This window comes from Ipomoea nil, unplaced genomic scaffold (assembly GCF_001879475.1).
Source record: "Ipomoea nil cultivar Tokyo-kokei standard unplaced genomic scaffold, Asagao_1.1 scaffold1421, whole genome shotgun sequence".
Taxonomy (NCBI): domain Eukaryota; kingdom Viridiplantae; phylum Streptophyta; class Magnoliopsida; order Solanales; family Convolvulaceae; genus Ipomoea; species Ipomoea nil.
This window is the reverse complement of record NW_017617849.1, coordinates 173,929-199,377: the sequence shown is the minus strand read 5'-3', so window position 1 is coordinate 199,377 and position 25,449 is coordinate 173,929. Positions and strand designations below refer to the sequence as shown.

General features: G+C 37.5%; 4 protein-coding genes and 1 pseudogene across 4 annotated transcripts; 4 read left to right on the top strand and 1 right to left on the bottom strand.

The window, feature by feature from the left end:
- The first annotated feature begins 548 nt into the window (after positions 1 to 548).
- LOC109187348 lies at positions 549 to 1,043 on the top strand. The gene has a single exon (XM_019337537.1). The coding sequence runs from the start codon at positions 549 to 551 to the stop codon at positions 1,041 to 1,043; it is 495 nt and encodes a 164-aa protein (XP_019193082.1).
- Positions 1,044 to 2,695: 1,652 nt separating this feature from the next.
- LOC109187347 lies at positions 2,696 to 4,006 on the top strand. The gene has a single exon (XM_019337536.1). It carries the CDS (start codon positions 2,696 to 2,698, stop codon positions 4,004 to 4,006), a length of 1,311 nt encoding a protein of 436 aa, XP_019193081.1.
- Positions 4,007 to 8,387: 4,381 nt separating this feature from the next.
- LOC109187346 (heavy metal-associated isoprenylated plant protein 47-like) lies at positions 8,388 to 8,929 on the top strand. Its single transcript, XM_019337535.1, has 2 exons — positions 8,388 to 8,472; positions 8,643 to 8,929. Exons 1-2 carry the CDS (start codon positions 8,388 to 8,390, stop codon positions 8,927 to 8,929), a joined length of 372 nt encoding a protein of 123 aa, XP_019193080.1.
- An 8,008-nt stretch (positions 8,930 to 16,937) lies between these two features.
- On the top strand, positions 16,938 to 18,456 carry LOC109188382 (annotated as a pseudogene).
- Positions 18,457 to 20,585: 2,129 nt separating this feature from the next.
- Positions 20,586 to 25,253, bottom strand: LOC109188381 (DNA damage-inducible protein 1-like). Its single transcript, XM_019339030.1, has 16 exons — positions 24,928 to 25,253; positions 24,795 to 24,827; positions 24,564 to 24,694; positions 23,999 to 24,107; positions 23,723 to 23,839; positions 23,535 to 23,600; positions 23,372 to 23,434; positions 23,237 to 23,281; positions 22,704 to 22,765; positions 22,159 to 22,252; positions 21,733 to 21,825; positions 21,558 to 21,627; positions 21,369 to 21,439; positions 21,238 to 21,286; positions 20,999 to 21,024; positions 20,586 to 20,918 (listed from the first exon to the last, which is right to left on the bottom strand). The coding sequence occupies exons 1-16, from the start codon at positions 24,991 to 24,993 to the stop codon at positions 20,790 to 20,792; spliced, it is 1,224 nt and encodes a 407-aa protein (XP_019194575.1). The 5' UTR covers positions 24,994 to 25,253; the 3' UTR covers positions 20,586 to 20,789.
- Positions 25,254 to 25,449: the final 196 nt, after the last annotated feature.

Here is a 25,449-nt window from a genome sequence, read left to right as displayed (position 1 = left end):
ATGGATGCTTTTTTGTTAATCACCCATTGATTGAAAATCATAAATACATCCCGCAACCTCGCTCTCTAAACAAAGTTTTCGACCATTTTCAATGGTGATCGGTATTTCAGACTAGCTACTTTTAATGAGGTAATTGGAAATAAGAATCATGCATGATTTTTATGTATGGATACCCAAAATGATGGAAGTTGGTAGAAATTAAATTACCATTTTCAACGAGAAATTCTAATTTTTTTTACCGTTCTTAAGTGGTTAGAAAATGTGAGATGTCTAGTTGTGTAGTTAAACATGAATGCTTATTTGATTACTTTTTTGTTAATAATAATGGTCTCTTAACTCGGGAACTAAATTGATAGCTTATATTTTTAAATTAACACAATAGAGGTTGATTTTTTTTTTTTGGGGGGTGGGGGGGGGGGGGGGGTGGGGATTGTTTCAAATTCAAAAATCAAATATGTTTTCAACAAATAGGTTAAATGGAATGAATTCATAACATCCTACGCGGCTTTGGGGATGCTATTGAGGATTGTGGGCTTGTCCAAATGTCGATGGATGGATACCCGTATACATGGGAAAAGGGGAAGGGGATGGTTAATTGGCTTGAGGAGAGGCTTGACAAGGTCTTAGTAACTGAGGAATGGCGCAACATAGTTGAGAGGGCCAGGGTGTCAAATTTGAGAACTCGAAAATCTGATCATTCGATTCTCTTTCTGGGAATTCATGAGTCCTTAGGGAGGAATGGGGTTGGTAAGAGGGGATTTCAATTTGAGATGGCATGGTTGTATGATGAGGGGTGTAGGGAGGTGGTTCAGCAGTCATGGCAGGAAGGACGGGGACAGGGTTTGCAGGGCTGTATTGAATACTGTGGAGATCGGTTAACACGATGGGGTGGAGACCGGTACCACAAATATGGCAAACAGATTAATGACCTAAACAAGGAGCAGCAACGGTTGAGGGGATGTACTGATCCGGCCTCACTTGCCGAGTTTCAGCGCTTAGAACAGCTTCTAAGTCGCACTGAAGCCCAGGAGGATGCTTACTGAAGGCAGAGAGCTAAGCAGCACTGGCTCAAGGAGGCCGACGCCAATACGAAGTTTTTCCACAGGTATGCTTCTCATCGTAAAAAGAAGAATACTATATCTAAATTAATGAATGATAGTGGGGACTGGGTGGAAGGGGAGCCTATGAGAAAGATTATTTATGAATACTTCAATCATACTTTCTGCTCTGAAAATACGGGATCTGGAGAGGGTTTCTTTGAAGGTATTGCCCCACGGGTAACTCAGGCACAGAATGAAACATTGCTCAGGCCCTTTGAATTGGAGGAGGTTAAAACTGCTTTGTTTGCAATGTTTCCAGACAAGGCTCCGGGGTCGGATGGAATGAATCCGGGCTTCTATCAGCATTTCTGGGATGTGGTAGGGGGTGATGTATCAAGTTTTGTGGTTGGCTGCCTAAATTCTCGAAATTTACCTCCTGATTTGAATAGTACAGATGTTGTTTTAATCCCGAAAAAGAATTCCCCTGAGTTAGTCACTGATCTGCGTCATATAGCTCTCAGTAATGTGATTTATAGGATTATGGCAAAAATAATTACTAATAGAATGAAGCCGTTGATGGAGATGATTATATCGGAGTCTCAAAGTGCCTTTATCCCTGATAGGCTAATCACAGATAATATCTTATTAGCTGCGGAGGTTGGACATTTTTTAAATCGAAAGCAGTGTGGTATGGTGGGGTGGAGTGCTCTTAAACTATATATGGCAAAGGCCTATGACCGGATGGAATGGCCTTTCCTTAGAAGCATGATGTTGGCATTGGGCTTTGATGAAAGATGGGTGGAGTTGATAATGAAGTGTGTAACTACTGTCTCGTATAACATATTGATAAATGGCTCCCGGAGTGACACCATTGTACCCTCGCGGGGTTTAAGGCAAGGAGACCCGTTGTCTCCATATCTATTCATTATTTGTGCAGAGAGACTTTCTCTACTATTGCAGCAGGCTCATAACTCAGGTTTGGTTCATGGTTTCAGAGTAGCGAGAGGTGCTCCGCCTATCTCTCATTTGTTTTTTGTTGATGACAGTCTTTTATTTTTTAAGGCTAATGTGGAGGAGGCTAATGAGATTAAACGATGCCTATCAGTTTATGAGAGTTTATCTGGGCAGGTGGTTAATTATTGGGAGTAGGGCAGGCTCCTAATTTTGGCAAGTATTTGGGTCTTCCCTCTTTTGTTGGAAGGAACAAAAAAGCAGCTTTCTCATATATTGAGGATAAAATACGCCAAAGGATTGGGTCGTGGAACAAGAGATTATTATCACAGGCAGGAAAGGAAATATTGTTGAAAAGTGTGGCACAAGCTATGCCTACCTTCTCAATGAGTGTCTTTTTACTACCAGAATCTGTGTGCACAGCAATTGAAAGGACTATGAATCGCTACTGGTGGGACTCTGGAACTGATAGGCGAATACATTGGAAGGCTTGGGATAAGTTATGTGTCCCAAAGAAATATGGAGGTTTGGGTTTTAAGGATTTACGTGCTTTTAACCTAGCAATGTTGGGGAAGCATGCATAGCGGATGCTTACTAAACCTGAGTCCCTAGTGGCTCGTGTATATAAGGCTCGCTATTATGCTAAGGGTTCATTTTTTGATGCACAGATAGGAAATAACCCCAGCTTCTGTTGGCGGAGTATTATGGCAGCTAAGAGTATAATTTGTAGTGGGGTAAGACGCGGAATTAGAAACGGGGAGTCTACACTCATATGCGCTCACCCCTGGTTACAGGATGATCACGACCCCATGATACAAACTGAGATGCCAATACAGTTGGAGGATGCCAAAGTGGTGGGATTGATAGATCAACAGACAGGTTCATGGGATCACTCAATTCTAACTGATTTGTTTCAACCTAATGATGTGGCAAATATTATAAAAATACCTGTCTCCCCGGAATATGATGATATGTGGTATTGGCATGGCGACCCGAGAGAAATTTATTCAGTAAAGTGCGGGTACAGGTTGATAGTTGGAAATTATGAAAGTGGTACCGGGACTTTTACGAAATGGCTGACCCTATGGAAACTCAAAATCCCCCGAAAGTGGAAGATGTTTCTGTGGAGAGCCATTTGTGATATTTTGCCAACTACTACTAACTTGCTTATAAAGAGGGTGGATGTGGATCCACAATGTGCCATGTGTGGAATATCTCAAGAGGACACTATCCATGCTTTAGTGTTGTGCGAATTTGCGAAGAACATTTGGGAACGATCCAACCTTCCAATCCCAAATATTGTGACAAATATTTTTCATATTTGGTTTGGTGAGCTTTTAAATGTTTTAGACTCTGATGGGATTGTGTATGCAGCATCAATTCTATACAATATTTGGAGAGCATGGAACGGGGCGGTTTGGAATGCATGTCTACCACACCCATCATCCTTGGTCACGGCGGCAAGGATTACCATGCAAGCACGGCAACCCGCTACTGCCCGAATTCGAACGGCGCCATCTACAGCATCACACCCCGTCTTCCGTGCTACACGGCCAGCACCGTCTCGAAGGATATGCCACGTCAACGCGGGATACGTGCATGGCTCGGGCAAGGCCACGGTTGGGGCTATTCTCCTAGACGTGGATGGGGGATACGTCTCGGCTCTTACTGCGCCTCTCCTGGATTGCTCCTCACCACTAATGGCCGAGACGCTGGCTTGCAAGGAAGCCTTATCATGGTTAAAGGATCGGGGGGAACAGCACATCAACATTTATACGGATTGTTTGACACTACAACGATATCTTACTACGCCACCTGCTGCGTTTCGCTCTTACGTCGGCTATGCCATTGACAGCTGCAGAGCAGCTGTGTCTTTATTTCAGTCTTGTTCAGTTAATTATATTACTAGATTAGACAATTATTTAGCTCATGCACTAGCTACTTCGACGTACCAGCAGCATACTGCTATGTATTGGGATGTTTACCTGCCTGACATTATTTCGACTTATTTCTAATAAAGCACCATATAATTTTCAAAAAAAAAAAAAAAAAGGAATGAATTCATAACAAGCTATTGAAATATTATAATTGACATTTTTACTGGCTAATTAATTAAGGTTTGTTCTGCTGGTAAACGACAAATTATATTAATCATCTCTACAAGATAGACTCGGTCAAAGTATCTATAATTTGACGTCTCTATACTAGGTTTTGTTCAATTTAGTCATTCTACCTTAATTTTGTTCAATTTAGTCCTTGTACTTTAAAAAGTGAAACAATTAAGAACATTAACTTATGTGGCGCTGACATTATCTCTGCCACGTCATCATACTTACATGTCAACTCATATATTATTTTATAAATATTTAAAATTAATTATTTTTACTACCAATATATAATATGTCCAAAATAAATTCATAAATATTTGGTCACATCAGCTATTGTCCTTAATTGTTTCAATTTTTGAAGTATAGGAACTAATATGAATAAAATTAAAGTACAGGGACCTTATAGGTACTTTGACCGATAGACTCATAATAAATGAGTTCCAGAAAATGAGTTGCATATGTTCTCATGTTTAGGAAAATAGATAACCTTGCAAAATTATGCCTACAAATTCTTAATGGATAGATGGGTGGAAATATTTCTATCGAATATTGTGATAGTCTCATGTGATTTTTTTATTATCTAATAATTCGAAATTATTTTCACTTCTCCTTTTGGGACAATCATGATTAAGTCACTCTTTAACAAAAAGCATAAACAGCAGCTCAAAAGGGACAAATCAACACAAGGATTAATTAGTCTTTTCTCATTCACTTTTAATTTGTTAGGAGTGGTTATTTTCTTTGCCATAAGGCCTTAGTTTTCAATAAATAATGCCCTCTGCATTGTATATATATTTGTATTGCTCACAACTTGGAGAAGGTTTAACATAATAGCTAGTAAGCTCTTGGTTGCTAAAATTTGTGAGTGTTTCCATAGCGCAGAGTGTCATTTAATTACTTTGAGAATGTAAAAGATATATAGGAGGATCTAAAGAACATATTCTCGCAAGGAGATGTCTATGGCACGGGATTTCAGAACTTCAAAAATCAAGACTAGATAAATAATCATAGACATGTGTTGAATAGTATGGAGTCAAAGCTAGGAAATTTATTGACATAGAATCGGAAGCCCGTGCTAGTACATGAGCCAAATGATTCGCTGACCTATTGACATGGCGAACTGTAACGTTCCATATGTCTCTAGCAATCTTATAATTAATTTGTCTCTTGATTTTCAGTTTCCTAGTTTTGAGAAAAGAATTAAGCTAATTAGTTCTTTCCTTTATTGATGTAGTTTGTATATATGCTATTGTAATCATGATTTGTTTTTAAGTTTTAAGAATTTTAGAACTTCTTCATGGTATAGGCCTTTGAACCCTAATCCATACCGATCAAATTTTATCTTGGCCTTCTTTTCTCAATTCTCGAGCCATGACAAACTTCTAACATCATGACATTAGAATTCTCGTAGGAGGCAATTTAGAAACTCAAAACCTTAGTGGTAGTGATTCCTCTCCTATTCTCATCACAAGAAACAAATTGAATGGCCAAAATTATTTTTATTGGTCACAATTTGTGATGTTGTTTATTTGTAGTAAGGGAAAGGATGGATATCTCACTTGAACAACAACCAACTCAATGACAACCTATCCAAATTTCATAAATTGAAAGATTAAAAATAGTATGATCATGTCATGGATTATCATCAATTCCATGAACAATTAATTAGGTGAAATTTTTTGCTATTTGAGATTGCAGAAGAAATATGGGATGCAACCCAGGAGACTCACTCTAGCTCTAAAAGTACTTTAGAATTGTTTGTAGCTGAATCAACATTCAATGGTTTATGCCAAGGATCGGAGAACAATATGTTACTCAGTATTACAACACTATCACACAATACTAGTAGCAACTTGATTTATTTGAGACTCACTCATGGAAATATCCAGAAGATGCAACAAAATACAAGCAGATTAAGGAACAAAAAAATTGTTCAAGTTTCTATTAGGACTTAACGGGGAGTTAGATGATGTTCGGGGTCGAACCATGGGGACTAAACCACTCCCAAATCTCAGGGAAGCTTTCTCAAAGGTTAGGCATGAAGAAAGTAGAAAGAAAATGATTTTCAATTTAATGTGTTACTAATTTAGCCATGAAGTAATAGCAATTGGCTCTTGATCTTCAATTTAATGTGTTACTAATTTTTTCCAAACTTGTGTGTTTTTCAAGAAGATGATTGACAGTGCTAGACTATGGTTCGGGTTCTATCGTTTCTCATGTTGTCAACCCTCAAATCAAGTTTCTCAAGCAAGTTGTGTCCAATCTCAGAGTATTTTAGAATCATTTTCTGTCTAATTATTCCATTGTCGATAAAGATAGTGAAATCATATTGTTACACTATCATCTTGGGCATCCTAGATTTCTATACCTTGCAGAATTTTTTCATACACTATTTATCAATAAAACTACAACACCTTTTCAATGTGAAATTTGTCATATTGCAAAACATGCTTGAACAATTTATCCTCAAATTCCATACAAACCTTCAACTACTTTTCCTTTGATTCGTAGTGATGCATGTAAGTTGGCACTTGATGGTGTCTGACATACGTTGATGATCATACGCGGGTAAGTTGGATTTTTTTCATGACAGAAAATTAAGTAGAAGGTTGGAAAAGTTTTGAAACCTTCAAAACCTTTTGGTTCAAAATCAATTTAACTCTAGCTAAGATTCAAACACTCATGTCAGATAATGCTAAAAGCATCTCCATTAGTGATTTTTGCTCAGTTTCTGTGGAGATCTAAACTTATGTGGAAAAGAGAGAGGAAGAAGAGAAAAGGATTTGAGGCTTCCTGCAAAGAGTTGGTTTTTATCATAATTGTGGGCCTTACTTGGTGAGAGAAAGGAGTTGTCATCGCCCGCGTATTGACTGCACAAATATGCGCCCAATTTGGCGCATGCACTACACGTACCAGACTGGGCGCGTAAAAGTGTCTTTTGTCATTTTTTTCTGCGGACACATTTATCAGACTTGTTTTTTGTTTTTGTTTTTTATTTCTTTTTCTCCTCATCTTCTCTCCTTTTTTGTAATTTAATTGGCACATAAAAATTCACATAAAACCTCATCCAGTGAGGATACTCTAACTAATACTTCATTAATAGTCTCAATACCTATCTATAGAATCATAGGATTATCCACATATATAAGCTTTTGTGTTGACAACCCCCAACATAATGGAGTGGTTGAATGCCGGAATGCAAGCATATACATCTCTTAGAGGTTACTCGGTGCTTTATGTTTTTCTCTAATGTTCTTAATTATTTCTAAGATGAACTCTGAAATCATTTTTCGAGTTTCTAAACGCACTCTTAATTTAATATTAATTATATTCTAGTAGACATAGTATCGCAATTGTTAGTGCAGTTACTTCTAGTCATCAAACTAACATTGAAGTAGTACACGTTTTATCTCTCAAATAATTAATCTAGCTATAATAATAGAGTTAGAGTGAAATTTTGGTATAAATTACCCGTAAAAGGTTCTTAGTTGGATTTAAATTAAAGTAACTCCGATCCAGCCAATCGCATTATATTGTTAGGAATTCCAGCCAACCGCGTTGTGCATGCAAGTGATCATTGAGGCATAGTGTTGGGTGTCCTCCTCCATTAGATACAAAAATTAAAGTAACTCCAAATTGTATAATTTTCATTATATTGTTTAATTATTATATTTGTTTCATTAATTATTATTTACGAATGGATCGGACTAACACGTACTATTAAACATTTAATTTTATATTGTAGAGATAGCGTTGTCCTTATCCTTAATCATTAGATGGAATGCCATACGTACTACTTAGTCAAATTAATCAACAAAAGTAAGAAGGAATAAGTAAACGTACGATGAGAAGACTTTCAAAAGAAGTTGACTTTGTGAATTGACTAGTTCATACGTATGTTAGTGGCAGGGAACAATTCAAGTTGACATAATTAAACGTACAGTTTGTCTCAACAGATCATATCAGACAACTAACAGTTGGATGGGCACAACTGCTTCTATATATACACACAGTTTCCCTTCCTCGCCATAGATCATATCATCACATATATCCATCCAAGCAACGTAAGCTAGCTGAATATGAAGGTAATTAATATGAAGATTGTTGGAGCATGCATGCATGTTTTTTTTTTTTTTTGGTTAACCCTAATGTAATAACAACGTAATATGTGTTTGGGTTTAGCCAATTTGAAGCATGTGCTCCATCTCAACTAAAAATCTAAGCTGATAATTGGATTGCACATTTATGTTTATGTTATATTATATGCTCAACACGCCTACGTCCGTGCATGCAGCAAAAGATAACAGTCAATTTAGCAGTGAATACGGAAAGATGTCGTCAAATGGCTATGAACATTGCAGTGTCTATTGCAGGTAATTATACATACCCAATTATTTACAACCTATAATAAAACTAAATTAACCCAAGAGCTAGTTACTCCGTACGTTACACTATTGATAATAGTTGCGAGTTTTATTCGTGAGCCAATAAAAAAATTAATTAATATTGAGAATTATGTAGTTTTATATATGTATGAATGCAGGGGTTATATCGGTGGATGTAGATAGGGATAAAAATGAAATGGAAGTGGTGGGAGTAGGGGTTGATTCGTATGCTTTGATGAAATGCCTAAAGAAGAAATTCAAGTGCGCCAGGATCTTGAGCATTCAAGAAGTCAAACCACCGGTCATCGATGACCCCCCAATCAAAACCCCATCGCCACCGCACTATTGCTGCGACCCATGCGGCGGCGGCGGCGGCGTTCAGTACTACCCGATATGCCAACCAGTTTACGACTACAATCCACCCGCAAGTTGCTCCGTTATGTAGTCATGCCTATTGCACCGCTCGCTTCCGTCTTTATTATGTTCATGATTTATAGATTCAATCATTATTGCGTGGAACATAGTTCACACAAGTTGTATGGACCATATTTTGTATACTGTAAAATAATGTATATTCAGTATAAAAATAATGTACATTATATTCAGGGAATGTACATTATTTTTGTACTGAGTGTAAGTTATATTGTATAATGTACCTACAATACAAAAATAATGTACATTTAATATATTAAAAATGTATTTTTTGTTATGATCCACATAACATTGTGTGAACTATGATCCACACAATAATTTGCCATTAGTGTTAACGGAGCGCGCATTTTTCTGTATGTTAATTACCAACTGATACTACAGTGTATCTAAATCGACACTGCCTCACGTATTATTTTTATATTATCAAATGAAACTGCAGTTATATCAAAATGATACTGTAGTTGTGGTGAAACTGCAGTGTATATAAAATGAAACTGAATAACATTTCACATATTTGAGTGTATATTGTACGATGAAGCTGTAATTATATCAAAATGATCATGTAGTTGTGTTTTAATAAAACTATATATAGTGTATATAAAATAAAATTAAATAACATTTTCACATATTTGAGTGTATAAATATCGAATGAAATTATAGTTGTGTTGAACTGAAAGTGCAGTGTATACAAAATGAAACTGAATAACATAGTTACTTTTTGCGGAAGGGTGCGAAACGGCACGAAACGGATGTCGTTTTTTTTTTTTCATTTAACAAAACGATGTTGTTTTGATGCACGGTGCATAATCGATTATGCATCGCGGTGCACGGTATAATTTGCCTTATTTTTTACATTCCAAACTCAAAACCATCTGGTGTAGTTTTAGCATTACTTTTGTGGACTTAGCCCATCCTCGGCGCTTAGTGATATGAACTTAGGCTTTGATACCAAAACTGATACGAACCGTTCAAATAAGATGGAGCATTGTTGGCCCTTAGGGTTGGAATTCAGCCTTTTGGAAGAAGATGGACCATTGTTTCAAGATAACTCTCAAATGCAATGATAGAAATGAAATCCTTTCTAAATATAAACTCTTTCTCTCATGCCAAACACTTTAATTAATGATGGCTAAAAATAATAAGACTAATTTGGGTCTAATTTAATCCCAAAATCAGCACTCCAACAATTATAAAAAGTCTTGAGTTCTTTTTTATCTTTTGCAATTGGGCTTGACTTGAATTTCCACCGTCTTTGAACATAACCAATGAAGATTTGTCTTAATTAATTGTTTGGACTTGGATCTTGTGTTTGAATGGACCACTATAATTCTTTCCTCCATCAAATAAACTTTTTATTGGACTCTATTGTTCCTTCCACCAATGAAACTTAAAGAATGTAGTGATGGACCTTAAAGAATCCACAATGGACAATGTGTATCACTTAGCCATTGTGATGTATGAACAATTAAGAAATACTGGTTAACCCAACTGTTGAAAGACAGAGCTAAACAAATGAACACACAATTGAAATATGGCTCTCAAACAAGAAGGAAAATTAGGAAAGAAAATGTTTCTATATTACTGCTTTCTAATGCACTGCATAAACAAAGAAATACTGCCTTTATATAGGCTACAACCAAATAGAAATCCTAACTACACAACAGGATTAAAAACAATAACAATCACAAAATAATAAACTACTCCATGATCCCATGATCCCATGATCCTATTTCCACTCCCCATGATGTCTGAACCAGTAGGACACTCACACTTGGTGCTGCAACATTTAACACTCCCCCTCAACACCAACAGTCTTATTCTTCACCACACCAAGTTTAATACTGAAATACTCAAACTTGCTGTTACTCAAGCTTTTTGTGAATATATCCGCAACTTGGCTTTCTGTTCCTACATGTATCAGCTCCACTTCTCCTTCAAGGACTTTTTCCCTAACAAAATGGTAGTGCACTTCGACATGCTTAGTTCTTGCATGAAACACGGGATTCTCTGCTAAGCATATCGCTGAGAAACTATCACAGTATAGAGGAACTGAACACTCTGTTGGTTGATGTAAATCCTTTAACAACTGTGTAAGCCAAGTGCACTCTTGTGCCGCCATCGCTGCAGCTCGATACTCTGATTCTGTGGTTGACAAAGACACTGTTGGCTGTCTTTTGCTACACCACGAAACCGCTCCAGACCCTAGCATAAATACATAGCCCGTAGTCGAACGTCGCGTATCACAGTCACCTGCATAATCAGCATCACAATAGCCAATTAATCTGCTAGCTCCATCTTTTCTGTACATAATACCATGACCAAGAGTACCCTTGACATATCTCAAGATCCTCCGGACTGCTTCCAAATGAGGCTTCCTCGGGTTTTGCATATATCTGCTCACCACTCCAACTGCAAACGAAAGATCGGGCCTCGTTAACGTAAGGTAGATTAGACTACCTACTAACTGTCGATACACTGAAGTATCATGCAAGTCTTTCCCTTCATGCGCACATAACTTGGCATTCATCTCCAATGGTGTTGGAATTAGTTTGCACCCAGACATGCCAAACTTTTCCAGCAAATCTCTAGAATATTTGTGTTGATGTAAAAATATCCCTTCTTCACTATGGTTTATTTCCAAGCCAAGAAAATGACTCAACAATCCAAGTTCCTTCATCTGGAAGCGCACTGACAGATTCTGTTTAGTTCTCACAATTTCTTCTTCATGATCACCAGTTAGAACTAAATCATCTACATAAACTAGAACAATAGCTAGCTTACCTTCTTCAATTTTGACAAACAAACTAGAGTCTGAAGGTGCCACGGAGTAACCACTATAAACAAGAAACTCAGCAATTTTTCCATACCAGGCTCTAGGGGCCTGTTTCAATCCGTACAGAGCTTTCCGAAGCTTGCAGACATATTCCGGATGAGTTTGACATTGGAAACCCATTGGCTGACACGTATAGATTTCTCGATCCAGTTCTCCATGCAAAAATGCATTTTTTACATCCATCTGCCAAAGATTCCAATTCTTAGTTGCTGCGAGTGCTAGTAACACTCGCACAGTTGTAAATTTTGCCACTGGACTAAATGTTTCACCATAATCCAGTTCATATTGCTGAGAAAATCCACGAGCTACTAAACGAGCTTTGTACCTCTCGATTGAACCATCGGCACGGCGTTTTATCTTATAAACCCATTTACATGAAATAGGCTTAACATCAGTTGGCTTCGCCACAAGCTCCCAAGTTTGGTTTTGCTCTAGTGCAACAATCTCTTCTTCCATTGCATTGATCCACTCTACCTTTTGAGATGCCTCATCAAAGGTTTCAGGTTCTTTTTCCTCTTCTACTATCGCAGCATTAGCATACTTAGGATTTGGCTTCCTGACTCTTGTCGACCTCCGTACCAGTGGCGATGTGTTCACATCATTGGAACCACCTTCTTCTTCTTGATGTTGATATACACCAGTTTGCCATGGATTTTGAACAGAGACAGTTCCAACACCTTCACTATCTGCTGCAATCTCATCGTTTTCTATAGTTAACTGGACTGTAGAAGGATGCGACCCCTCTTTCAAAACATTTGAGTCTGGTAACACTTCCTTTCTAGATGACCACCATGAAGAGGCTTCATCAAACACTACATTCCTTGATGTGTAACACTTATGTGTTGTTGGATCACAACATCGCCACCCCTTCCTTTGACTGTCATATCCTACAAAAATGCACCTAACAGCCTTCTTCTCCATCTTGCTCCGTAGATGGTCAGGAACAAAAACATAGCAAACACATCCAAATACTCGAAAATAGCCAACAGTAGGTTTCACATTCTTTAATTTTTCAAAAGGTGAAAGAAAGTTTAACCTCTGTTGAGGAAGTCTGTTGATCACAAAAGCAGCAGTTTTCATCGCCTCTGCCCAAAAGCAACCAGGAACATTCTTAGCATGAAGCATGCTACGACAAGCTTCTGCTAAGTGCCTATTCTTCCTCTCTGCAACGCCATTTTGTTGTGGCGTGCCTGAACACGTGAATTGATGACTTATTCTCCAACTATGAAGAAAATCTGAGAACTCATATGAGGTATATTCTCCCCCATTGTCAGTTCGTAGGCAACAAACATTACTGCCAACCTCTGTTTCTGCTTCACTCTTAAATATTTTGAATTTTGACAAAACTTTAGATTTTTCCTTCATAAAATATACCCACACATACCTCGAAAAATCATCAATGAAGGTGACCATATACTTCAACCCGCCAAAAGACGATTGCTTGACCGGCCCAAACACATCAGAGTGTATCAACTCTAATGATTTCTTTGCTCTGTATTTGGACTCTTCAAAGGGAAGCTGGTGTGCCTTTCCATATTGACATCCTGCGCAAACAATGTTAGACCGCACTTCAAGTTGGGGTAAACCTTTTAGCATTGACTTTCGCATAATCATGTCTAGCTTAGAATAGCTAACATGACTAAGCCTCATATGCCATAAGTCAACAGTCTCATTCCTCCTTGTCTTGTCTACAAATGCAGCTTCTGCAGACATCACGTAGATTGACTCTAGTCTTTTCCCTGTCAATATAGGCTTTGCACTAATCTCAAGGCCTCGATACACTTTCACATCTTGTGGACCAAATAGGACAAAGTGACCAGAAGATGTTAATTGTGATACTGAGAGGAGATTTTTCTTCATACCTGGAACATGATAGACATCCTGCAGTGGTACATCCACTTCACCACATTGAGGAGAAACTACTACATTGCCGACATGGGCTATCGGCAATTTAGAATTGTCCGCTGTTACTACCACACGACTCCCTTTGTACTCTGCTAAATTTTGCAACATTTTCATGTCACCAGTCATGTGGTTAGAACAACCTGAATCAACAATCCAGTCATTTCCATAATCAATATGCTTAACAGTCGTCATAGTTAAGGCTAGTTCTTCCCCATCTGCAGCGAATAACGCCTCGGCATCCCATTCCTCTTCAACTTTGGACGTGGCAACATTACTTTCCACATTTTTCTTCTTCGACCAACAGTCTTTTGCCATATGCCCCTTTTTATTGCAGTTAAAACACTTCCCTTCAAATCTCTTTCCACGACTTTGATTCTTTGGAACTCCCCCCCGCCCCCCCCCCCCCCCCCCCCCCCCCCCCACGAGTGTTCCTCTCATTCAGATGCTCTCTTGCTTCATCATCATTCTTGTTAGATCCACCAATATTATGTTGTTTTGAATTTCGTCTACCTTTGTTGACGTAGAGTGCCTCTTCTTCTTTCTTCAATGAGACTCCTCCCATTTGCTTAACTAATTCCTCTTGATTAGCTAGCAAATTCTCAAATTCAACAAGTCATGGTTGCTCCTTCCACCCTTGTACTGCTGCAACAAAATTTCTAAATTCATGTCTCAAACCATGGATGATAATTCGTTTCACCCTAGTTTCCTTTATTGGAGCTTCTGGATCTAACGATGAAATCTCTCGGCATAACGTCTTCACCTTGTGAAAATATTGTGCAACCGTCATGTCGCGTTGTGCTATAGAGAGTAGCTAACTTTCTAGAAGTTGAAGCTTCGACTCATTTTCCTTCGAGAATAGCTTGGTAAGTGTATCCCAAGCTTCCTTTGGGGTTTTAGCATCTTGAATGTGTTCTAAGAGCTCTTCTTCAATTGTTGTCTTAAGGGAAAACATGGCTTTGCCTGCTTTGATTTTCCACTTCCTTAAGGAACCATTTGCATCCTCTGCATCTGGCTGAACCACTTCAGCACCATTGACTACTTCCCACAAGTCTTGCCCCTGCATGTAAGATGCCATGCAAGTTGACCACGTACTATAATTATTTCCTCCATCAAATGAAGATCTGTCTTAATTAATTGTTTGGACTTGGATCTTGTGTTTGAACGGACCACTATAATTCTTTCCTCCATCAAATAAACTTTTTATTGGACTCTATTGTTCCTTCCACCAATGAAACTTAAAGAATGTAGTGATGGACCTTAAAGAACCCACAATGGACAATGTGTATCACTTAGCCATTGTGATGTATGAACAATTAAGAAATACTGGTTAACCCAACAGGGTAGCTCAAGTGACAAATGAGCTCTTTTTGTGGAGAAGAATTCTGGAATAACTCAAGTTTGATTTCCCTAAGTGACGATTTTCTTTGGACCGGCTTTGGTGCTTCCCAGAGCGGAGAAAGACCCTTTGTTTAAACCCCAAAAAAAAAAATCCTCATTTTTACATTCCATCTTCTAGCATGAGAAGTGCCACTGTACTGATATCAGATACCATACAGCTCCTAGAATCTGCACTGACAAATAAATTAAATCATATATAATGAATAGGTTACATTTATAAGTTTTTTATGCTAAAATGGATAATGAGTTTCAATTTCATTCCATGTCTTCAGCATGGTTATCAAGGCAAGATGCCGCCGACTATCTAGTCTACTAGGCGACGAATAGGCGGTGAGTAATATAAGTGTGTGTGCACGCGAGCGCGCTGCATGCCTCCACGGGGTTGAGGAACTTGGTGGATTCAAGGTGGAAGTGGTTCATGGCGTTGGCGGTCCATTCGCCGGAAAACTGGAGATGGAGGTGGAAAACCTAAGATGAATTAGGGATATATGGGATTGGAGAAAAGGGAAAACGAATGGGATCGGAGGAGAGAATAAAACGGGGAACCAGGAATTCAGACGTTACGTTCAGTTTGCTCATTAGCTAGCTAGCTAGCGCGCCAAAAGTTAAATAAAAACAAAACTATAGATTGCAAATTGTATGATTATTATCTTTCATTTCATGATTAAGAAGGAAGTAAGGAATGCAACACAAAGTTCATATGTAAATAATATATAAATGTACTTTTATATATTTTGTTGGAATAAAGAAAAAAAACATAAAAGATAATGAATTCGTATATCTTATACCAGTAACATATTTTATTTTATTTTATTTTGTTAAGGACTAATAGTACGTATTAACAACGAACATTTTTTGTTCACATAATAAATTTTGAATGAATAGAAATGTTATTCCATACGGAATGGAATAGAAAATGAATAGAATAAAAATTCCAATCCATTGAATTGTTTGGTTCAACTCACTAAGGAATAGATATTATTGTTGTTGTTATTATTATTATTAGCAAAGTACGTACCAATCAATATTTTTGTTGGACGGAAATGTTGATCGGAAATGACGAGATTTCCAGCCGTGTGTGATATATATATAAAGTTCTATATTGAATACATTGACAATAACGTAACTTTTTCTATAGATTTTTTATTTTATTGTTAGGCTAATTTAATTTATTTCTTTGTAGTGTATCATACCATAACATTTTTAGGCTAGTTTATATTTTTGTAGTCTTTTATCAACTAAAATCATAAGGCAAGCAAAAAAAAAAAAAAAAAAAAAAAAAAAAAAAAGACAAGCTTCACCTAAATTACACATCCAGGTAGCCTTACGAACTTTTTCCTAAATCAAAGTATTGAAAGTCAAATATTTAATACAAGTAGAATTGGGGATACTTTGCTTGGAAGGAAAACAAAGAATTAGACCTTCCTTCCTGTGCACACATGCCTTGTACACCTACAAAAACAAATTATAAACAATTTTCAATTAAAAATAAATAAATAAAAGTAACAATTAAATTAGCAATTGCATACAAAAACTATATATATGTAAATTAGATCCGAAAGGTAGGGTGCAAAACCCAACAAATCAGCAGAAAGAAACTCCCTTCTGCAAACTAACTTCACTACTTCACCATTAGTATATAATAATAATAGCCCATCGAGCATTTCAATTTCTGGAAATATATATATACACATGCACATGCACTCAATTCCTGCAAGTTTGCTCTATCTGTCGCAGATTTTGTCAGAAAATAGTGAGCTAGGATAGCGAATTGAAAATAATACCTAACACCAAGCTAGGTTATCCAGATTAATCTTCAGTTCCCAGAACTCCTGCCTAAAAGCAGCCAGTAATCCCGTTAGTCCTCAAGGTCTCACTCCTGACCTGTATACTCTGTGAATCAAATCCGGTTCGTTCCTAAGTTCTCACTCCTTATCTGTACACTCTGTGCATCGCATGAAATCAGAAAGATGACCGAGGATCCTTACCGAGTGTACACCATATCGCGTTTCGCACATTGGAGATTCGAAAACTTGCCTACCTGCACTTACTATAGGTCCCAGCCTTTTATCATGGGCAAGTGGAAATGGTAAGTCTTAGCTTATATATATAACATATATACATGTAAATTTTTTAAATTTTGAATTGTTTTCTTTATGAATTGGTTGTTATTTGTATATATTGAAGGTTTCTAGTTGTGGAGAATAACAAATCATTATTCGTTAAGTTCCACCCACAGATATCTAATACAACAAGAGATAATCCTCCCATAGCATCTTTCATAATTAGATTAGTGTCCAATAACGTTGGACCTGATCGCAAGGTTCTGGTCCATCAAGGTATAGTACCACCATTAATCCATTTTATTTTGTTTCTTTCATTTATATATTTTCTTTCTTTAACTGTTACATCACATTATCATATATGCATGCAGAAGTTATAAACAAGAAGTTCAAGCTTGAAACCACTTTCCTCTGGACAATTCAAACCCCAATTTCCGGCAAATTCATCATAGACATTGAGTTTCTTGATCTCAAGATTCAATCTCCCAATGTATACTATTATTCTTTTGCAATTTCTTGCCATCTTAATTGGGGTATTTGAGAAAAGGACGTTGGAAAGAGATTGAACATTATGTGTTTGATAAATTGCTCCAACTAAATTAGGTTACCATAACAATGAAATCTAATACTAACTGGTAGTCGAATGGCCTGGCATTGGCGTCTTCTCTTTTGAATGCAGAAAGGGGATGAGCTTTGCTCAATCTGGGCTGAAACCTTCAAGCGGGAAGAATCCAACGCACACTCCTTATCATCCTTGGCTACGATGTTGTCCAAAAGCATTCTCACAGACATCGTAATCAACGCATCAGACGGAAGCATCGAGGCTCATCGCGCGGTCCTCGCATCGCCGGTGTTTCACACCATGTTCTCCGGCGACCTTAAAGAGAGAAAGGCGTCCAGCGTGGACATCTCCGACATGTCGGTGGAAACTTGCAGGATTTTCCTGAGTTACATGTACGGCAGCATAAAGAACGATGATTTCATAGGCCATAGATTGGAGCTTCTCCGAGCGGCGGATAAGTACGACGTCGGGGATTTGAAAGAGGCGTGTAATAAAAGCTTGCTGGAAGACATCGATTGCAAGAATGTTTTGGAAAGGCTCCAAGCCGCCGTGCTTTATGAGCTGCCGCAACTGAAGCTTAGCTGTATGGAGTATCTTGTAAGTTCGGTAAGGTGTTTGAAATTCGCGATGAATTTACTGCGTTTCTGCAATACGCAGATAGAGAACTCATCTGTGAAATGTTTCGTGAAATTCTTCTGGCTGTCTGGAAAGGCTTATGAGTATGAATCTCTCTCTCTCTCTCTCTACCCAAATGGAGACACCAAAATGTTTGTTTATTTATACCCAAATGTTTTTCATCAATGAACAAGATGCAGGTGAAAACATCGATTCAAATGTTTTTTTTTTTTTTTTGATCGAAGCGGAGGGGGAAACCCAGGCTACACAGTGTTAACCACACGACGCGTGGCGGGAACCCCCATCATATCGTCATCAATAATCTCCAACAAACCCCGGGGAGGAACGATGTGGTCCGTCCAACCACTACCTTGGCAAGCACCAATGTTGGCCAGCTAGTCCGCTGCATAGTTTTGTTCACGCCAAATAGCGGTGAAGGCAATCCTCGAGAAAAGATTACACCATCGTTTCATGTTTAGGCATGACTACGGTCGGTTCGAATCGTTCGGTTCTAACCGAATCGTGCACTATTGAAACCGAAACCAGAACCTATAGAAAAATATAAGATTCCGATTACGGTTATAGAAAAACTGGAACCAGAATGGTTGGTTCTGATTAGGAACCTCAGTTTCCGTTTCACGATTATTTTTCAAACTGCCAAACACAGTTTTGGCGCAAATTATGCTGTGAAAACGTATTCACCATGCGCATGGTGAACGCAGGGGTAGATCCATAATTTTTATGCTGTAGATCTATAATTTTTATACTGTAGAAATTATAAATCTACAGTACGGTATAAAAATTATGAATTTACAGTATAGATGTTACGAATTTACAATATAGAAATTATGGATCTACAGCTTAGAAATTATGAATTTACAATATAGATATTATGAATCTACATTATAAAAATTATGGATCTACAGTTTAAAAATTATGAATTTATCCCGTGTTTACTATGCGCATAATAAACACGGTTCCATACCATAACTATTGCAGCTTTGGCACTTTGGCTAATATAAAGTGGCCAGTAGGCCACACACTTCGCCAATCGCCAGTTGGCCTGGCGCAAGGCATGCTGGCTAATATAAATTGGCTAGCATGCAAATTTAAAATGGAAGTTTGAACTAAAATTTTAAAACATAACATAAAATATTATTTTATTAAAAAAAAAAAAAAAAAAGAATCACGGTTTGAACTGACGGTTCAAACTAGAATCGGAACCTTATTAAGGTTCTGGTTCATCCATTTTCAGAACAAAATCGGCGGTTCCAAATCGAAACTGTGGTCATGTCAAATGTTGTCCTCAATGATCTCGTGCAGTGGTCATCTAAGCAAGTTGTGCCCATCAATCCATTTGATCACCTCCCATGCATCAGATTGAATCGCAATATCACGAACGCCTCTATCCCAAGCCCATTGAAGGCCCTTGGCGATTGCTATGGTTATATATGTACCTAAAAGAACTAGGGAATGTTTGGATTCTCAAACTGAATCAAATCCGAGCTAAAATCAAACTCTTTTGAACTGAACCAAACTAAAATTTAAAACCAAATTGATGCAACAAATGCTGATGTATAGTATTCGGCCACTATGTATGATCTCAGGTAGTTGAATGTGTGATCAGACGCTCGAGAGGTATGGTATAGGTGAAAATGCAAAATCTCCCCTCCCCCTCCCAAAAAAATAACATAAAATACGCCTTATATAGAGGTTGGAGGGAACACATGCCGAGAGTCCGACATGTCAACTACGTGTCTTCCATGTACCAGTCTCAATGAGGGTGGTCCAAATGATCCCATATGCCTTAAGATTCTTGACACACACATGGATAATGTGATCGTATAACGCATCCAAACAAAATCTTGTGTTCAGAAATTGCATTCCCAACCAGAAATTCTGAGTGGGGAACACTCGATTAAACGGGGAATATAATCCTCTCGATCACATTTAGGTCAGGGAGAACATACAGATGTTAGGTTGTGCTCAAAAAAACAGGCCTCTTGGTCACCTGTACATATATCAAGCACATATACAACAAACATATGAGTAGGGTATAATCCACATTACAAATAGTTTCATTTTTTCAAAAATAAAAAACCCCCAAGTTTCATTTTTTTTCAAACTAAACTAAAAATAAAAAATTAAAATTAAAATTAAAAAAAAAAAAAAAAAACAAACAAACAAACAAACAAACAAACCCAAATAGAAATGCCCAACCCTAGTTAATTACTTAATTAGTATGTAGTGGTAAGAGTAAATAGATACTTAAGAGATAGGAGAGTGTTAGGGGTAGATAAAAATATTTTTAGAAATTCAATTAGAAAAAGTGAAAAAAAAACAATGTGTATGATGTTCTTCCTTCTCTCCCAACCAACCCCATGTTAGGAGTTAAACTGCAACAGTTCCTGTGCAGCCTATGAATGTGGGTCTAAAATAATAAGAGTTACATATCAGAAGTGAAAAGTGTATATTACAGCTCAAATTTGAATGGTGATCAACCCCCAAAAAGATATGCAGCAGCTTGTTCTTCATTGCCATCAAAGAACTTCAAAGCTTGTATCACAGCCTCCCTTCCAAATCCCAGCTCAATCAACTTGCTTACTTTGCCTTCAAAATTAGGTCCCTGCATATACAACATTTTGTAACAACCTATTCTGCGACGAATTTTCGCATCATATAGTTAACCAATTCGACGGTATTTACCTGTGTCTGGGTCTGACCAGAACTTCCTGCAAGTCAAAAGAGAAGACCATTCAATGTAACAGAAGAAAAAATGTTGATCAGAAAGAACGATTAAACAAATTCGATAAAAATAGTTGCACCAAGCTGGCATCAATTATGCTAAATTTGGAAAAAAAAAAAAAAAAAAAAAAAGTTAACTCAAATTCAGCAGTACAAAACGAATGAAATAGGAGATTTTATTAAGGTGTTCTAGAGCTTACCAGAAGGGCCTCCTGTAGAGGTATTAGTCTTCTCCCCAGCAGATGTTGCCTGAACATCAAGACAGCAAAAGTCAATACCAAATTCAGCGTCATAACAAAGTAAATTTACCGGAGATAGAGCGCATTCTTACTTGTGCTCCAGAGCTAGAAGCCTCCTTAGCGTGCCTCTGTTCATCGAGAAAGTGAGATGGAATGTCCTTCTCTGAAATTTCAAAACGCGAATGAAGAAAAAGTGAATATGGACTTCCACTTCACTCTGTAAAGCTAATAATTTCAATTTGGCATTACTGCTTAAAAAAAGTAATGGGAAGGTGATTAACCTTGCAGGAATGGTACAGCCACTTCCCCTCCACCGACTCTCAGGACATTTTCCTTCAAATCAATCATGCACTGCAATGATGCCCCCGGGTAAGTACGTTCGTCCCGTTGTACACAATCAACAACAAGTAAAATGATTTCCCAAGACGAGGGAGGGGGATAAAGTAGTAATATTACCTGGTGTTTGCGGAGCATGTCTAGTCCAAAAAGAAATTCCATATTCGGGGAATCCAGCACCAGGAATGAACAAGGGTAAAATATTTGCCCAATCTGCCATGACCCGGACACATTATGTAATGAAAAAATAATTTTGCATGATAATTTCTCAACAATAAAGACTTCCACGAATAATTAACAGGATAACTGGGCTCTATTTTGTCAGTCCTGTGACTCGAGTCTTTGTATAAATGTAGGACAGCACATCTCAATAAAATCAAAAGCAAGGGAAACCCGGGAAACCAAATAATGCATATTTCCTCACACAAAAGCACAGGACGATAGAATATATACCTAACATAAACTATCATCCTCTATTGCTACAACGAGAGATTGAATCATACATGCATCAAAGAAGCGAGAAAGAGAGTTTCAAATCTTACAAACCTTGATAGGAGCAACATGAATCCTACCAAGTATCTCAGATTGGCCAACACCATGAGCAATGCCCCTATAGCGTGTATCTAGAAGCCTTAACAAACTGAAAGAAAACATGTGAACAGTAATTAACCACTAAATTATAGGGATTATCATTTCAGAAGAACAAATCACCCCCTCCCCATAAATTCAGACTTTATACGACATTACAATATACATATAATACAATTTTTTTGTTAGGAGGTAAACTGAATTTCTGTAACTGTAATCAAGTAATCAAACAAATCTCCAGAAATGTTACTCACGAGAGTGTATGAAAGAATGAACAAATCCAATGCTAGGATCTAGAATCCCAGTTGCTTTACTAGTCTGTCTATATATGCTTGAGAAAATTTTAGCAACTTTCAGTTACATATAATACATCTTATTTCAGACTCACTCTTCTGTACAGCTAACAATATTATGATTCATTATTATTCGCAATCAAAAACAAAAGATAAATTAACAGCACAAGAAAAAGTTAAATGATTCAGAGAAACACAAATTCATCATACCCTAAGCGTTCAGCACAGCTTTTTGATATGATTGTTGACTGAGCTCCACTATCCACAAAGGCCTGAAACAAACGCAAAGATAATTCCTCTGATCAACTTAAAACAACTAACACAATAAACAAAGTATTGGAAGTGAACTGAACAACATACTACACAAGTAGCAATAAATAGTCACAAAGTTACAAAAAGAGAGAGAGAACGGGAATAGAATAAGTAGTTTAACAAGATTAGTCAGCCCAATCAGAGAATCAAGATGGTAAAAAAAATCATAAGAGCAATAACATTTATTCTCTACCACCACATGAATAAAGATAATCTTAATGCATTAAAGTATTCAACACATAAAGAGCTGGCTATCATGAGATCAGGCACTCCCTTTTCATCTGCAAAATGGGTGTTAGGCGATTAAGGAAAAACAAAAAAAAAAAAAAAAAAAAAAAAAAAAAAACAAAAAAAAAAAAACAAAACAAAACAAAACAAAAAACAAAAAACAAGATACACAGAAGCAAGCCATGCACATTTTGCTTCCACACCTTTAAAGGGACACCATTTACTTCCATGTCAACATACAACATAACCTGCGAGTAGCAAACAAAATTAAGTTCAGTTACTAACAATCATGCTATGCATATAGTGAATAAATTAATAAAACAGGCATCTTCACATACCACCCTTGCAAAAGCTTCAGGATTGTGCTCCACGGCAGCTGCCCAGTTCTCATCAATACCTTTCTGCAGGATAAAAGTATACAAATGAGACTAAATAACTAAGCATTTTCACATATCAAATCTAAAAGCATAAAAGAAGAGGCAATAGAAACAGAAAAGAGACCTGGCGGATTGCTTCTTCAATCTTCTTTTGTGCCTCCACATCAAATGGATCCGCATAAAGTAGTGCCTGGATCACAAGAGTTCAGTCAGGTAAAAACGCACCAATTAAGAGCTAATATTCTATTATTCTGATATTTCTAAAACAGAAAATCAAAGCATTAAGGAATACCAAAAATGAGATTCATCTACCATTTCCTCTTCTTGTTTACGCCGAAGTTCTCCTCTCTGCTGATTACGCATGCGCAGGATCTCTTGTAGCTTATTTAGATCATTCCCAAGAACAGCTTGGGCCAACTCGGGATCATTCTGCAAGTTGAAACACCACATAGTATCAATGCCGTCAGCTATAAAACCATTACATCCATCATTAATACAAGTTCAATGAAGGCATGGCTTATATGCTTCTAGACTAGAGTTATCCCTATAGAGTTCAGACCATAAAGAATCAGACTAAATTTACTCTACCTGGAACAATTGGGTCATCAAATTGGAATCATTCCGCAAGTGCTGCTGGAAAGCTGATGGGTTCACTGCAGAGCCATCTGGATTGAAGCCCATGGCATTGCTAGAAGCACTGAAATTTACCAGTACATCGTTAGCATGAGAAGACATGACAGAGCTATATTTTCTTTGTATTACTGGAGGACAATAACAGAGGACCAGGAGCAGCAGAAATGAAGGTTACTAAGGAAGACATAGGTAGACAGATCACACAAAGAATGAGCTTTAAAACCCAATAGTTATGGGGGGAAAAGCATCAGCCAACAATTAAAACAGCTATAGAATCATAACTTAATCTTGACAAGATATTAAAATAGGAGCAACAATTATAAAGCTAGAACTTCATCCTAACAGAAAGACTAAGATTTAGCACTTAATAAAAATGCAAATCTGGCCATCTTAGTGGAGAAGGTAGGGAGGGATTAAGGTTAATGCATAACAACCTCAAAGCTGTGAGCTATCTTGTAATTATCCGCTTAACAAGTAGAGATCAACCAGATATCAACTTTAGAAATTGCAAATTACACACCTTGATTGCAATGCGTTTGACACCATCATCACCAAATCTCCATCAGCAACACCAAGAGCACTGAGCTTCTCGGCATTTCTCATCTCCCGCCCATTATATAGCAGCTGCTGTTGCTGAAGCGGTACCTGTGTCTTCTCGTCCCAAAAATTCACGAATTAAGCAAATATAGACCAAGAAACTTGCAGAGAAATTTTGAAAAAGAAGGATATAAAAAAGCCCTTTTAATCTAACCTCAACTTCCAGTAATGCTTTCAAGTTCTCGACCTTGCAATATCAAAACCAGAATCAGAAAAACTTAGGGTACCAACGATCAATGAATAAATATAAAACTTTAAAAAAAGAAGCAAATAATAACAATAATTACAGATTCGTCTCGATCCACATCGAGGGTAATGATTTGCTCGTCAACAGTCATTACAGTGACCTTCATCTTCTCGCCTTTTGGTTGATTTCCGAAAGGGGTTATGAACTAAATGGGGATTGATGAAGGGTCTGTATAGGATTGTGGGAATTCAATTGTAAAAGAGAAGTAAGAAACTAGGAAAATTGGCAGCTTTAATGTGTTTCTTTCCTGCTAGGTTTCTTATCTTGCTGCCAAAGAAATCCTATGCTTCGTTGACGGGGCGGAAAGAAAGACGCTTAAAATTACGGTGACTACATTGCTAACTTTTCGGCTTCAAGCTAGGAATCGACAGCGACCGTAGGAGACGCGACGCAGCCCTTTTTTTGTTGTGTTCTTTTTTTTTAGACCAACTAGTAGTTGCACCCGTGCGATGCACGGCCATATATATAAATAATAGAATATATAGTATTATATAAAAAACAAATAGGGTAGAGACAAATTTCCAATTTATTAGACATTATTGAAAAGAATATATAGTATTAT

Bases quoted from the DNA above. Each gene is read 5' to 3' on its own strand.
- LOC109187348 (XM_019337537.1), top strand. From the start codon at position 549: ATGGATGGATACCCGTATACATGGGAAAAGGGGAAGGGGATGGTTAAT.
- LOC109187347 (XM_019337536.1), top strand. From the start codon at position 2,696: ATGGCAGCTAAGAGTATAATTTGTAGTGGGGTAAGACGCGGAATTAGA.
- LOC109187346 (XM_019337535.1), top strand. From the start codon at position 8,388: ATGCAGCAAAAGATAACAGTCAATTTAGCAGTGAATACGGAAAGATGT. The intron at 8,473-8,642 runs GTAATTATACAT...GTATGAATGCAG, and splicing joins CATTGCAGTGTCTATTGCAG to GGGTTATATCGGTGGATGTA.
- LOC109188381 (XM_019339030.1), bottom strand. From the start codon at position 24,993: ATGAAGGTCACTGTAATGACTGTTGACGAGCAAATCATTACCCTCGAT. The intron at 24,828-24,927 runs GTAATTATTGTT...TGATATTGCAAG, and splicing joins ATGTGGATCGAGACGAATCT to GTCGAGAACTTGAAAGCATT. The intron at 23,601-23,722 runs GTAGATGAATCT...CTTGTGATCCAG, and splicing joins GTAAACAAGAAGAGGAAATG to GCACTACTTTATGCGGATCC.